The following is a 13,752-nucleotide window of genomic DNA, read 5'->3' as shown; positions in this document are numbered from 1 at the left end:
GTACATCAAAAGCATTACTACATACCTGCAGAGTGTCTCCATCAAAGGCAAGAAGGATGCTAAGGTGATGGTTCTCACCTCATTCCAGGTAGCAACTACATAAGTCTGATAGTTCTCAGAGAATGACAGTGCATTATAAACCCAAGCAAGTCATGATTTCAAGTGTAGCTTAACTCTTCCAAATGGGGTCCCCTTATTGAAGCAACTCAGCCCCTGACACTCAGATTGCAGTTATTGATCTGAGATTTAGCTCCAGAATATCTTGGTAAAACTCTTATTTTCACATCATGCACCAATAACTTTCTAGATTCGATCCAGAGTTTTGTTTTTATTGCCTATCACTTTTTTATATCCTTGTTCATTTCTGTCAGTTTCTTCAGTTTAAAGTGGGGATCATAATTGTACTTTTTCAGATTGTTAAAATTTGATAATCTATGTTGAGCATGTAGTAAATGCACCATATGTTACTTATTATCGTAGATAATGGGGTGAAAATCAGGGATATGGTTTTTCAATTCATTGTCCATTTTGCTGCCAGGTTTTTAGTGAGATGGTAAATTTTCAGAATTCTTGTGTGTTTCATTTAAATGCTGATTTGGCTGGGTTAAGGATTTCAGTTTCAGCTTTGAAGACATTGCTCCATTGAGAAATCCAATGGCAATATAATTTCCATTGCTTTCTAGGTAACCTATTTCTATATAAAAGCTCTTCTCTTTCTTCTGGATGTTGTCTAGAATGGGATCTTACGTTTATTATCCTAAGGACTCAGTGGAACCATTTAATCTGAAAATTTGTGTTTTTCTTCAAATCTGAGACATTTTCTTCTTTCCAAATCTCCAACCCTCACCACCATTCTGTTGTTTGTGTAATACCTGTCATTCAGATGTTGGAGTGGTGTCCAGCTGGATCCATTCTTCATGTCTTTGCTTTTAGTTCACTGGCTATTTAGCCCTATCCGTTTTGCTATAAACCATCCCACAGATCTTTTATGTATTTTGAGATTACTCAGTATTCTTGGTTCATTGATGAAACATTTTGTTCCTTAGAGCTTTTTTCTTAATGTCGTTGGATTTTAGGTGAAAGTAGATGTGTGCGCTCTGGTTTCTTTGACTCATCCTCAGTTACCTTTTGGTTTTCTTGTTCCTTTAATTAGATTATATATTTTAAGATAAAAGTCTTCATACTCTGCCTTTCTAGTCTACACCTCTTAAACTACCATTTTCTGGTTTTCAAGGCCCTTATACATCTGGCTCATTCCACCTATCCAGTAAAATACACCCCAGCTTATTTCCTCAAATACATCCTCCTCTTTAGTTTCCCAACTCTTTTATCTCCAGTGAAGTTCTCCAATCTTTCGGGAAGCCTTCGTTGCCCCACCCATTACGCTCTGCGGGGAGTTGCATCTATCTAGCCCCGCAGCAGCGCTTCTCCACCAAGCATCAGAATTGCCTGAAATTTCCTCCAATAGACCCAGACCTGCTAGAATCAGAGTATCTGCTGATCAGACCCGAGCATCTTTTTCACTTCTTAAACAAGCTCCACGGGTGATTGAGAGGCACACCTAGGCAAAGAACCTCGCAGCCTCCTTCTCCTCCGGCCGAGAGGTGTTTGGAGGGGTTCTTCTGCGAGCTGCCTCACCTCGCGTCTTCCAAGCACGTCGCAAGAAGCAGGCGCCGGCCATCCCAGAAGGCTGCCTGGGAGGGGACCTAGGCCGCCCCAGGACTGGGACCGAACCCAGGCCAGATCCCGGAGCCACCAGTCCTACCTAACCGTCCCACCGGCCGTGAGCCCTCGGGGCCGGAACGCGGCGCCCGGAGCGCACCTCGCGGGCCCTCAGGCACTAGTGCGCAAGCGCGCAGACCACCTTCCAGCTGTGGGTCTGTGGCTGCTGGTTCGTGTGCGCCTTTGACGTTGCCAGGCCCGCAACGGCAGCGCCAGCGCCAGGGTGAGGGGCGGCCGGCAGGGTCGGGCCGATGAAGGGTGCTCCGCCTGCCTCCTGCCCGCCTACCTCTTTTCCTCAGGGCCATGGGCAGTCCCCTTGAGAGTCTTTGGGGGGTAGGGTGGGGAGAGGTGAACACCCCGCGCCCAAGCCGAGCGCAGTTGGTACAGGGTGGGCAACGACAAGGTGGTAGACTTGGAAGACGACGCGGGGAGCCTCTCCGTAGGTTTGGGCTCTGGAGAAAGTCTGCCCATCCGAGCGTGATTCCGCGGAGCCCAGCCCTCGCACTGCGGAAGAAGGCGTACTGCGTTTGCCTCCTTCCCGGTCCTGGTTCCCGAATAGTGGGCCAGAGAGTATCTGATACGAAGTCTACAGTGTAGAGTGAGATCCGGGACAAGCAGAGTTAAGGCTTCACCCAAAAAAACGAGCCAGGAACTTAAACTTTTCACACGTTAGGTCGCGGCAGGGATTTCTCGAGGCACACTTAGGTTAATCATCACAGTTTGGGATTTAGACTTTGAATTATGTGGAGCCTTGCCAAACCCAAGTTTCAGAGCACCCTCGTGGTATTATTGTCTCTGCCTCGTTTACCTTTAAAATGCGCATCAGTTGTTTATATTCCACTTTGGGCCATTTTAAACTTTTTATTATTATTTTTCCTCTTGGGTTTGCCTGCTTTTCCTCATGAGCAATGTTTCTGTCTTAAATCTTGTAGGGTGCAATGTCTGAACAAGAGCGTATACAGCAATGCCTGAGGAAGGAAATAAGGTCACTTCTCATTTCCACCAAAGATGGTTTGACCCCAGAGCAGTTGGAAAAGGAGTACCTTTTGATGGTTGGCAACCATTTACCGCTCCGAATCCTTGGGTACCGGTCCACTATGGAGCTGGTGTTGGATATGCCTGATGTTGTCAGTGTCTGCCCCTGTGGGGATGGTTCTGTAATACTGAAAGGTAGGTTTAAGATTTGGAGGTCTATGAACTTTGTAATAATAATCACTTAGTAAAGAATTGTTCTAGCTCTACAAGTATCCTGCATCCCAGGCAGGGGATTTTACTTTCTTGAGGGAGAAGAGAGATCATAGGCACCTTTGAGGTTGTGGGCAGAGTTAGATCTTTAGCACAGTCAGGAAACCCTCCCCAGAATGCTGTGCTTTCACGAAAACTACATTTTGCATATGATTTCATGTTTTAACATATGCCAGGAGAAACTTAACAAGGGGACTTTTTAATTATGGAATCTTGTTCTAAATTTCATGAAGCACAGAAACATCACTGTAAGGAAGTTTATTGTTCATCTCTAGAGTTTCAGATCTTTCAGGAGTTAATTAGCAGCAGTGTTAACAAGTTGGGTTCCACTGTTCTCCATCCTCCAGTAGAGAAGCTAACAAGTTGTATAAAATGCAAGAAATGGAGTAACCAGGGATTCATGTTTATCGTGCCACCTAGATACACAGCTCCTTGGAGAGCAAAAAATTGTATAACCACAGGTGCAAAGAATGAAGAAGGGAGTCAGTTTTCACCTAAATATGATCTTTTTTTTTTTTTTCTTCACACCTCCTTAGCCATCCCAGATGAGTCCACCAAAGGAATAGCAAATTTAGTTGCAAAACAGAAGAGCAACCATAAGGTTCGAAACTCCGTGCAGAAGGGAAGGGCCAGTGTTTGCTCTGGTCCCAGCTCTCACCGGCGAGTACCTTACCGAGGAAAGGTGCCCCCTATTCTTCCAGCTGTTGTGAAGAGTGAATTGAAAGACCTCTTGGCGTTATCTCCTGTTCTCCTTTCTGATTTTGAAAAGGCGTTTGCCAATCGATTTGGACGATCATTCCAGTATGTGCAGTATGGCTTCCTTTCTATGTTTGAAGTGCTGAATGCCGCTTCAGATGTTATTTCTGTGGAGCAGACCAGAGCAGGTTCTTTGTTGACGCTGAAGAAGAGTGTATCAGAGGAAAAGCAGAGAGGATGGCCTGCAGGTAAGCACATTAGTAAAGGTAACTGTATTGCAGATCAGCACATTTTGGAGCTGTTGTGGTACATATGTGTAGGTATGTATGCATGTAATGACTAAGCTCCAGTAGTTTGTTGAAGTTGAATCGTGGCTCTACCACTTGCTAGCTATGTGATCTCAGGTGAGTTAAAATGGCTAAGCCCTTAGTCCCCTCATCTCTATAATAGGAATAATAATACTTGGCTGTTGAAGTCATGCTGAGGATTAAATGAGACAAGATCTGTAAAGTGCCTGGCATTTAGTAAGCCCACAGTAAGTGGTAGCTACTATTATGAAAACATAAGATCAGCCCTCTCTGGAGTGCTGTAAATGAACATCAGTTCTGTGTGTTCAGGTAAAGAAGATATAGCATAGAAAATGAAAAGTTTAAAAAATAATACTGATCTGTGGCATTTGCTATCTGATCTTGGCTATCACTGAATCTTTCGTACCCTAGCAGGCATTGTACTAATTTATGTAGTGTAGTAATAACCACCTTATCTGTATAACATTTTACCTTGGATTCTCATGCTATAGACAGGTTGGGTGAGTAACTGTCTTACAGATCAGAAAGTCAAAACTCAAGAAAGTTGAGTGACTTTTCAAGAATTTCATGGCTAGAAAAGTGGTACGGCTAAAGTTAGGTGCTGAACTCATTACTGCTAATTCAGTGCTCTGCCTCCCCAGTTACTGTCTCTCTTAAGGCTCAGAAGACTAATATGGTTATTGATATACTGTCTCTCTAGACCCTTGACAGTATAGAATCCTTCACTGCCTATTTGGGGAACTCTATGCCCATTTCAGTGATTTTTCTTTTTCTCAAAAATCTGTGCTTTTAGATTAATACAGACAAATCATGAGACTATCACACATTTACAAACCAATATTTAAATTGTGATGGGAAGTGTAATTTGACAAGGATATGGTAGGGGGTTTACAGTCAAGGAAGACTATGGGGCCACTGAATGTTTTGAGTCTAAACCTCAACGGCATCATTATTCTTTTTTTTTTAAAATTTTTTGGCTGTGCCATGCCACTTGTGGGATCTCTGTTCCATGACCAGGGATGGAACCCAGACTACAGCTGTGAGGAGTGCTGAATCCTAACTACTAGGCCATCTGGGAACTCCCTGTGTCAGTATTCTTGAGGTGCTCAAACTTTGGGAGAGTAACTCATGCTATTCAACTTATATGAGGTTGAGTTGCATAAAGCAGTTTGACAATTTATTGAGTTGTAGGGGGTGGACATTACTTCCCAGTGATTGAATTGTTGATTTTCTCCACCCATAGTCTGTTATTCCTCATCAGGTTATCTTGGAAGTAATTTTTTCCTCTTGTCAGCTTGATCTTAGGGTAAAGAAAGAGCTAGGCCTTGCTGGGGTTCAGTTATCTTTCATGATTTTTAACAATAAACCTTTCTCCTGTAGTGCTTCCTTACCTATTAACCTTGAAGAAAAGAATCTATACTCTAGGATAATATTCTTTATTCTGTAGCTTTTCATTCTCCACCTCTCCCCCCATACCACTAGATGGTTATCCAGTTTGAAAAGCATAATTCAAGCAGATTATTTATTTGAAGACTTAATGGTTTCCTAAACAAGATACAGCTTTTTTGATTTTTACCTATTGAGTCCTGGCTGTTTGTAATGATTTTCAGGTGTCCTTAAGTAGAGTTTTAGCAACCCCCAATCTTTCAGTAACACATTTATTATCTCTCGTTTTTTCTTCTGTAGATGACTAATCATTTCCATTGTATGTAAATTTTATTTGCTTTACATGAAAATGCAAACTGACTTTTTAGTTCTAAGGGCCTCACCTCTATATATAGCCACCAGAAGATAAACGAGAAATTGGTAGTGATAATTTTTCTCTCCTTTTATTCACAAAAGGTAAGATTTTCACCCAACCTTTTAGAATGGAGCAACAAGGGTCATGTCCCACAGGCTTCCCAGTAGCAAAGACATGCTCTTCACAACCCACTTCAAACATAGAACCACCGAAGCAAATACTGGGCATGGAAAGGAATTCTAGATCAAATGTAATGCAGACTTCAAGGCTGAATCACAGTGAAAAATTAAACCAGGTAAGATGTCCAAGTTTGGAGCTATAAATACACCAAAACTGTGTTTAAATTCAGTGGTTATTTCTTAACTCTCATAGAAAAATTGCCCTTTTGAAATTCAAGTCATTCACTTTTTCAGATTTAACTTAAGCATTTTCTGTGGTTCTGTGGTTTAGTAAGAAGTGAGACCTGGCAGTGAGAAAAGAGTACAATTTTGTCAACTCCTTGGTTTCTACTGTTTTCTGCAGATGACTCCCAAATCTGTATCTCTAGTTCCAGCTTCTCATCAAAGTTACAGAGCATATTTGCAACTTACCTCATGAGTATCTTCACCTGAATGCCAGCCCTGACACTGCAGTCCTGGTATTTTTATGTGACTGTAATGCTGAAGGACTGAGTAAAAACTATTAAGACTAGAACCAACAAAAACCCGGTTAAGTTTGCAAGATGAACAAGTAGAGCTCAAAATAAGGTCATGGAAATTAAAAACATAAAAGTGCTTTATTTCTACATGTAACTGTCCAGTTTTCCCAACACCATTTGTTGAAGAGACTGTCTTTCCAGCACTGTATATAGTCTTGCCTCTTTTGTCATAGATTAATTACCCATAGTTGCATGGGCTTATTTCTGGGTTTTCTATCCTGTTCCATTGAGCTATATTTCTATTAATATGTTTGTTCCAGTACCATACTGTTTTGATGATTGTAGTTTTGTAGTATAGTCTCAAGTCAGGGAACCTGATTCCTCCAGTTACATTTTTCTTTCTCTAGATTACTTTGGCTATTTGAGGTCTTTTGTGTCTCTATACAAATTTTGAGATTTTTTTGGTTCTAGTTCTGTGAAAAATGCCATTAGTAATTTGATAGGGATTGTATTGAATCTGTAGATAGACTTGGATTTTACAGTCATTTTGACAATGTTGATTCTTGCAGTCCATGAATGTGGTATATCTTTCCACTTGTTTGTATCATCTTTTATTTCTTTCATCAGTATCTTATAGTTTTTGGAGTACAGATCTTCTGTCTCCTTAGGTAGGTTTATTCCTAGGTATTTTATTCTTTTTTATGCAGTGGTCAATGGAATTGTTTCTTGAATTTCTCTTTCTGATCTTTTGTTGTTAGTGTATAGAAATGCAATAGATTTCTGTGTATTAATTTTGTAACCTACAACTTTACCAAATTCATTGATGAGTTCTAGTAGTTTTCTGGTAGCATCTTTAGGATCTTCTATGTATAGTATCATGTCATCTGCAAACAGTGACAGTTTAACTTCTTCTTTTCCAATTTGAATTCCCTTTACTTCGTTTTCTTCTCTGATTGCTGTAACTAGGACTTCCAAAACTATGTTGGCTAAAAGTGGTAAGAGTGGACATCCTGGTCTTGTTCCTGATCTTAGAGGGAGTGCTTTCAGCTTTTTACCATTAAGTATAATGCTAACGTAGGTTTGTCATATATTGCCTTTATTATGTTGAGGTGTGTTCCCTCTATGCCCACTTTCTGAAAAGTTTCTATCATAAATGGGTGCTGAATTTTTGTCATGTATACAATGGAATAACACTCAGCCATTAGAAAGAATGAAATAATGCCATTTGCAGCAACATGTATGGATATAGAGAGTGTCATTGAGTAAAGTAAGTCAAAGAAGAAGTATTGTATGACATCCCTTATATGTGGAATCTAAAAAGAAATGATACAAATGAACTTATTACAAAACAGAAACAGACTAACAGACTGAGCTTATGGTTGCCAGGGGGGAAGAATGGGGTAAAAGATACTTAGGGAATTTGGGATGGGCATGTACACACTGCTGTATTTAAAATAGGTAGCCAACAAGGTACTACTGTATAGCACATGAAACTCTATTTTAATGTTATATGGCAGCGTGGATGGAAGGGGAGTATGGGGGACAATGGATACATGTAATGTGTATAACTGAGTCCCTTCACTGTTCACCTGAAACTATCACAACATTTGTTAATTTGCTGTACTCCAATACAAAATAAAAAGTTTTTAAAAAGTCCTTTTTACTATAACTTTAAAAAATTAGTTTTAGTAACTTAATTTACATATAGTACTGCAATGTTGTGAAGTAATTAGCCTCCAACTAATAAAAATAAATGAAAAAAATTTACATATAGTAAAATCTGTCCATTGAAAATGTACAGCTTGAGTTTTAACATATGTATCTAGATGTGTAATTGCCATCAAAGTCAAGAAACAGCATTTCAGTCTTCCCCGAAGAATTCCTTCATGCCACTTTGTAGTTGATCTCTTTCCCCAACTACAGCTACAGACAACCAATCTTACTATAATTTTGACTTTCCAAGAGTTTCATATGAATGGAATTAAATAATTAAATAATGTGTCTAGTTTCTTTAACAGGACGCGTTTGAGATTCATCCAATATGTATCAGTAGTTTGTTCCTTTTTCTTGTTGAGTATTGTTTCTCTGTACTGATATACCTCAATTTATTTTCTATTCATCATTAGATAATATTTGGATTGTTTCCTGTTTGGGGTATCATGAATAAAGCTGCTATGAACATTTGCTTATGCTTTGTGTGAACATTGACTTCATTTCTCTTGGGTCAGTACCTAAAAGTTAGATTGTTGGGTCAAACAGTAAGTTTAACTTTTAAGAAATTACCAAACTCTTTCCAAAGTGGCTGTACAGTTTTACTTTGTGAGCTATGTATAAGAGTTCCACTTGCATCTCTGCTGACATTTGGTATTACCAATTTTAAAAACAGTAGCCATTTAAGTGTGTGCATGGTAGTATCTCATTATGGCTTTAACTGAAGTTTCTCTAGTGATGAATAATATTGGGTATATTTGCCCAGTGGCTCAGGAGTAAAGAATCCACCTGCAATGGAGAAGATGCAGAAGACATGGATTCGATCCCAGGGTTGGGAAGACCCCATAGAGGAGGGCAAGGCAACCCACTCCAGTCTTTTTGCTGGGAAAATCCCATGGATAGAGGGGCCTCACTGACTACAGTCCATGGGGTCGCAAAGAGTTGGACACGATTGAAGTAACTGAGCATGCATGCATGCACACACCATTTGTATATCTTCTTGGAAGTGTCTATTCATATCTTTTGCTCACTCTTAAAAATCAAATTTTCTTAGTATTGAGTTGGAAGACACTGATTTTATAAGAAATATATATTTGGTCTTCATCCCTTTCTGGCACAGATCTCCTAAAAACGTTTAAAAATTCCTAAGTAAAGAGAGCAATAAAGGTGGCTTTTGTTATTTTAATGAGGTGACTTTTGGAAAGCACCTAAGAATTGCTAATTCTTAGTTAGGTTCAACCTAACTCCATTAGGTTGCCTATGGCATCAACTGTGTAATTGGAAGGTTGAAGCTCTTCAGTCCCGCTCTAAACCTCCTAGGAGGGTAGAAGAGTTGGAAACTTAATTTCATTCATAGCCAGTGGTTATTCAGTCATGCTGATGGTAACGATGACTCCATGAAAACCCCAGAGGGTTTGGAAAGCTTCTGGGTTGGTGAACAGATACAGATTTAGGGAGAGTGGCTTGCCAGGAAAAGGCGTGAAAATTCTGCACTCCTTCCCACATACCTTGCCCTCTATATCTCTTCCATTTGACTTTTCTTGAGTTATATCTTTTTATTTATTTTTTATTCATTAATAAAACTTATATAATTGACATATAACATTATATTAGCTTCATACAATAGGATTAAAACAAGATTAGATATATGTATGCATTGTGAAATGATCACAGTAAGTTTACTAAACATCCATCACCACAGAGTTACAAATTTTTTTTCTTGTGGTGAGGACTTTTAAGATTTACTCTCAGCAACTTTTAATTATAGAATGCAGTATTATTAATATACAGTTAATATCTATGTGTGTGTAAGTGTGTATATATTTATATATAAAAGAAATACCATGCTGTACATTACATCCCCAAGACTAGTTAGTTTATAACTGGAAGTTTGTACTTTTTGAGCACCTTTATCTCTTTTGCCCACCCCCTGCTTGCTGCCTCTGGCAACCACCCTATTTTCTGTTTTTGTGAGTTTGGTTTTCTTTATTGTTGTTTTTGCTGAACAGATTTCACATGTGAGTAAGACCATGCAGTATTTGTCTGACTTGTTTTACTTAGCATAATGCCCTCAAGGTTCATTCATTGTTATTACAAATTGTGGGATTTCCTCCTTGCTTTATAGCTGATACACATATTCCACAACTTCTTTATCCATTGTCTGTCAATGAACACTTAAGTTGTTTGTGTAAATGCTGCAGTCAATATGGGTGTGCAGATATCTTTTTGAGTTGGTGTTTTTGTTTCCTTCAGATAAATACCCAGAGGTTGCTGGATGATATGGTGCTTCTTTATACCATTTTATATGGTATCTGCACCAATTTACATTCCCACCGACAGTGCACAAGGATTAGTTTTTCTCTACATCTTTATCAGCTACTTGTTATTTTTAGTCTTTTTGATACTAGTCATTCTACCAGGTGTTAGGTGATATTTCATTGTGGTTTCGTTTGCATTCCCTGTGTTAGTCTCTCAAGTTGTGTCCAACTCTGCGACCCCATGGACTGTAGCCTGCTAGGCTCCTCTGTCCATGGAATTCTCCAGTTGAGAATACTGGAGTGGGTAGCCATTCCCTTCTCCAAGGGATCTTCCCAACCCAGGTCTCCTGCATTGCAGGCAGATTCTTTACCCTCTGAGCCACCGGGGAAGATGATTGTTTGTGTCAAGCAGCCCCTTCTTATTTACCTGTTGGCTGTCTGCATATTTGTGGGGGGAATGTCTATTCAGACCCTCTGCTTATTTTTTTAGTTGAAGTTTTTAGGTTTTTTTTTTTTTTTTTTTGATGGTGAGTTGTGGAAGTTCTTTTATATATTTTGGGCATTAATACCTTATCAAATGTAAGATCTGCAAATATTTTCTCTCATTCATTTTTTTGATAGTCTTTTTTTGTGCCATAGGTTTTTAGTTTGATGTAGTCCTCCTTGTTTGTTTTTGCCTTTGCTGCCTTTCCTTTCAGTGTCAAATCCCAAAAGTCATTTCTAAGACTGAGGACAAGGAGCTTATCACCTAAGTTTTCTTCCAGGATATTTATGGTTTCTGATCTTATGTTCAGATTTTTAACTCACCTTGAATTACTTTTTGTGTGTGATGTGGAGTTATACCCTTTTATTGTTGTCATTGTTTAGTTGCTAACTCGTGTCCAACTTCCCTGTGACCTCCATGGACTGAAGCCACTTGGCTCATGTCCATGGGATTCTCCAGGCAGGAATACTGGAATGGGTTGTCATTTCTTTCTCTTATATCTTTTTACAATAAACTGGTAATCTAGTAATTGAAACGTTTCTCTGAGTTCTGTGACCCATTATAGCAAATTAAATTGAACCCAAGGAGAGGGTTATGGAAACCTGCTTCATAGCCACTGCTCAGGTGGCAACCTGGACTTGCAATTGTCATCTAAAGTCAGAGGATGCCGTGGGTGTTCAGTCTTACAGAACTTGGCCTTGTAGAACTTGGCCACGGAATCTGAATGCTATCTCCAATGTCAGAATTGAGTTGAATTGTAGGATACATAGCAAATAATAAGTCATTAGCAAAAAACCATAAATCAATGTATATGTTAAAATGATGTATAACATAGCCACATTTATTTAAGAATGTATTCCAATATCAAATAGCAAAATTCAACAATGGAAAACTGCAATTAATTTTGCACCAACCTAGTATATTTGGGTAGCTGCTGCTGCTGCTAAGTCACTTCAGTCGTGTCCGACTTTGCGACCCCATAGACAGCAGCCCACCAGGCTCCGCCGTCCCTGGGATTCTCCAGGCAAGAACACTGGAGTGGGTTGCCATTTCCTTCTCCAATGCATGAAAGGAAAAGTGAAAGTGAAGTCGCTCAGTCGTGTCTGACTCTTAGTGACCCGATGGACTGCAGCCTACCAGGCTCCTCCGTCCATGGGATTCTCCAGGCGAGAGTACTGGAGTGGGGTGCCATTGCCTTCTCCATATTTGGGTAGAGTGTTTTATAAATGCCAGTAAAGTTGGTTATGGTATCATTTAGGAATTCTTTATTTTTACTGATGTTTTCCTAGTTTTTCTTTTAATTGCTGCAGGATCAGTGTTGAAATATTTAAATATAGCTGTGGATTTGTTTATTTTACCTTTTCAGTTCAGTTAAGTCGCTCAGTCGTGTCCAACTCTTTGCGACCCCATGAATCGCAGCACACCAGGCCTCCCTGTCCATCACCAACTCCCGGAGTCTACCCAAACCCATGCCATTTTACCTTTTAGCCTTAGATATAAATCTCTGTTCGGTGCATATATATTGAGCTGGCCAAAAAGTTTGTTCCATAACATCTTATGGAACAACTTGAATGAACTATTTTAGTCAGTCCAATATTTAGGATTTATGCATGTCCTGATGAATTGCCTGTTTATCATTATGAAATACCCCTTTTTATTGCTCACAATATTCCTTGTTTTGAAGTTTACTTTGTTTTATATTACCATAGTGATGTTAGCATTCTTTAGATGTTAACACTGTGTATTTTTATATACTTTTATTTTTAACATACTTCTTTTATATTTCAGATGTGTTTCCTTAAGACAGTGTATGGTTGTCTTGCTTTATTATTTACTCTGTTAGTCTCTGTCATTTAATGAGCATGTTTATACCATGTATATTTAGTTATTTAAAAATGATTTTTGTGTTTTAAATCTGATTTTTGCAGGTTTTTCCCTATTTTTTCTTTTGGATTAATTTTTAAAATTAAAAATTTTAGAGCAGTTTTAAGTTCACAGCAAACTTGAACAGAAAATACAGGGAGTCCCCATATTTCCCCTGCCCCTACGTTCAGGCAGCGTCTCTCACTATACCATGAGCATCCTGCAATAGAGTGATACCTTTGTTACGGTTGAACCTTTACTGACACACCATAATCACCCAAAGTCTATAGTTTACATTAGGGTTCACTCCTGGTACTGTAAATTCTGTGGATTTTGACAAATGTGTAATGACATATATCCACCACTGTAATATCACACTGTATAGTTTCATTACCCCTCACATTCTCTGTGCTCTTATCAGCTCTTCTCTTCCTCCTTTCTAGCCCATAGCAATCACTGATCTTTTTACTGTTTCTATAGTTCTGCCTTTTCCAGAATGTAATATAGTTGGAATCATACAGTATGTTGCCTTTTTATATTGCCTTCTTTCATTTAATGATGTGCATTTAAAGTTTCTCCATGTGTTTTCATGGCTTCATAGCTCATTTTACTTTAGTGCTGAGTCACAGTCCATTGTGTGCGTATATTGTAGTTTATCCATTTACCTCCCAGAGGAGAGCTTGTTTGCTTTCAGGTTTTGGTTATGAATAAAGCTGCTGTAAACAATCTGTGTGCAGTTTTTTGTGTAGACATAAATTTTCAGCTCGTTTGAGTAAATACCAAGGAGCATGATGGCTTGATTATATGATGAGAGTTTGGTTTAGTTTTGTAAGCAACTGCCAAACTGTCTTCCAAAGTGGCTATATCATCTTGCATTCCCACCAACATGAGAGTTCCTGTTGTTCCACATCCCCATCAGTATTTGGTGGTGTCAGTGTTTTGGATTTTGATCGTTCTACTAGCTGTATTGGAGAAGGAAATAGCGACCCACTCCGGTATTCTTGCCTGGAGAATCCCATGGACAGAGGAGCATGGTGGCCTGCAGTCCATGGGGTTGCAAAGAGTCAGACACAACTGAGCAAGTAATA

At 39.3% G+C, this 13,752-nt stretch overlaps 1 protein-coding gene across 4 annotated transcripts in view; it reads left to right on the top strand.

The window, feature by feature from the left end:
• The first annotated feature begins 1,847 nt into the window (after window positions 1-1,847).
• TDRD5 (tudor domain containing 5) overlaps window positions 1,848-13,752 on the top strand; it is a 90,420-nt gene continuing 78,515 nt past the window's right edge. For 3 of the 4 annotated variants that reach the window (XM_020868804.2, XM_020868799.2, XM_020868805.2), the window contains exons 1-4: window positions 1,848-1,945; window positions 2,655-2,892; window positions 3,504-3,911; window positions 5,814-6,007. In XM_020868804.2, the coding sequence (XP_020724463.2) occupies window positions 2,661-2,892; window positions 3,504-3,911; window positions 5,814-6,007 (834 nt within the window). In that variant the 5' untranslated portion in view covers window positions 1,848-1,945; window positions 2,655-2,660. The other variant, XM_020868801.2, reaches the window with a different exon arrangement.

The sequence above is a fragment of the Odocoileus virginianus genome, chromosome 11 (genome assembly GCF_023699985.2).
Source record: "Odocoileus virginianus isolate 20LAN1187 ecotype Illinois chromosome 11, Ovbor_1.2, whole genome shotgun sequence".
Classification (NCBI taxonomy): Eukaryota; Metazoa; Chordata; class Mammalia; order Artiodactyla; family Cervidae; genus Odocoileus; species Odocoileus virginianus.
This window is presented reverse-complemented; position numbering and strand designations above follow the sequence as displayed.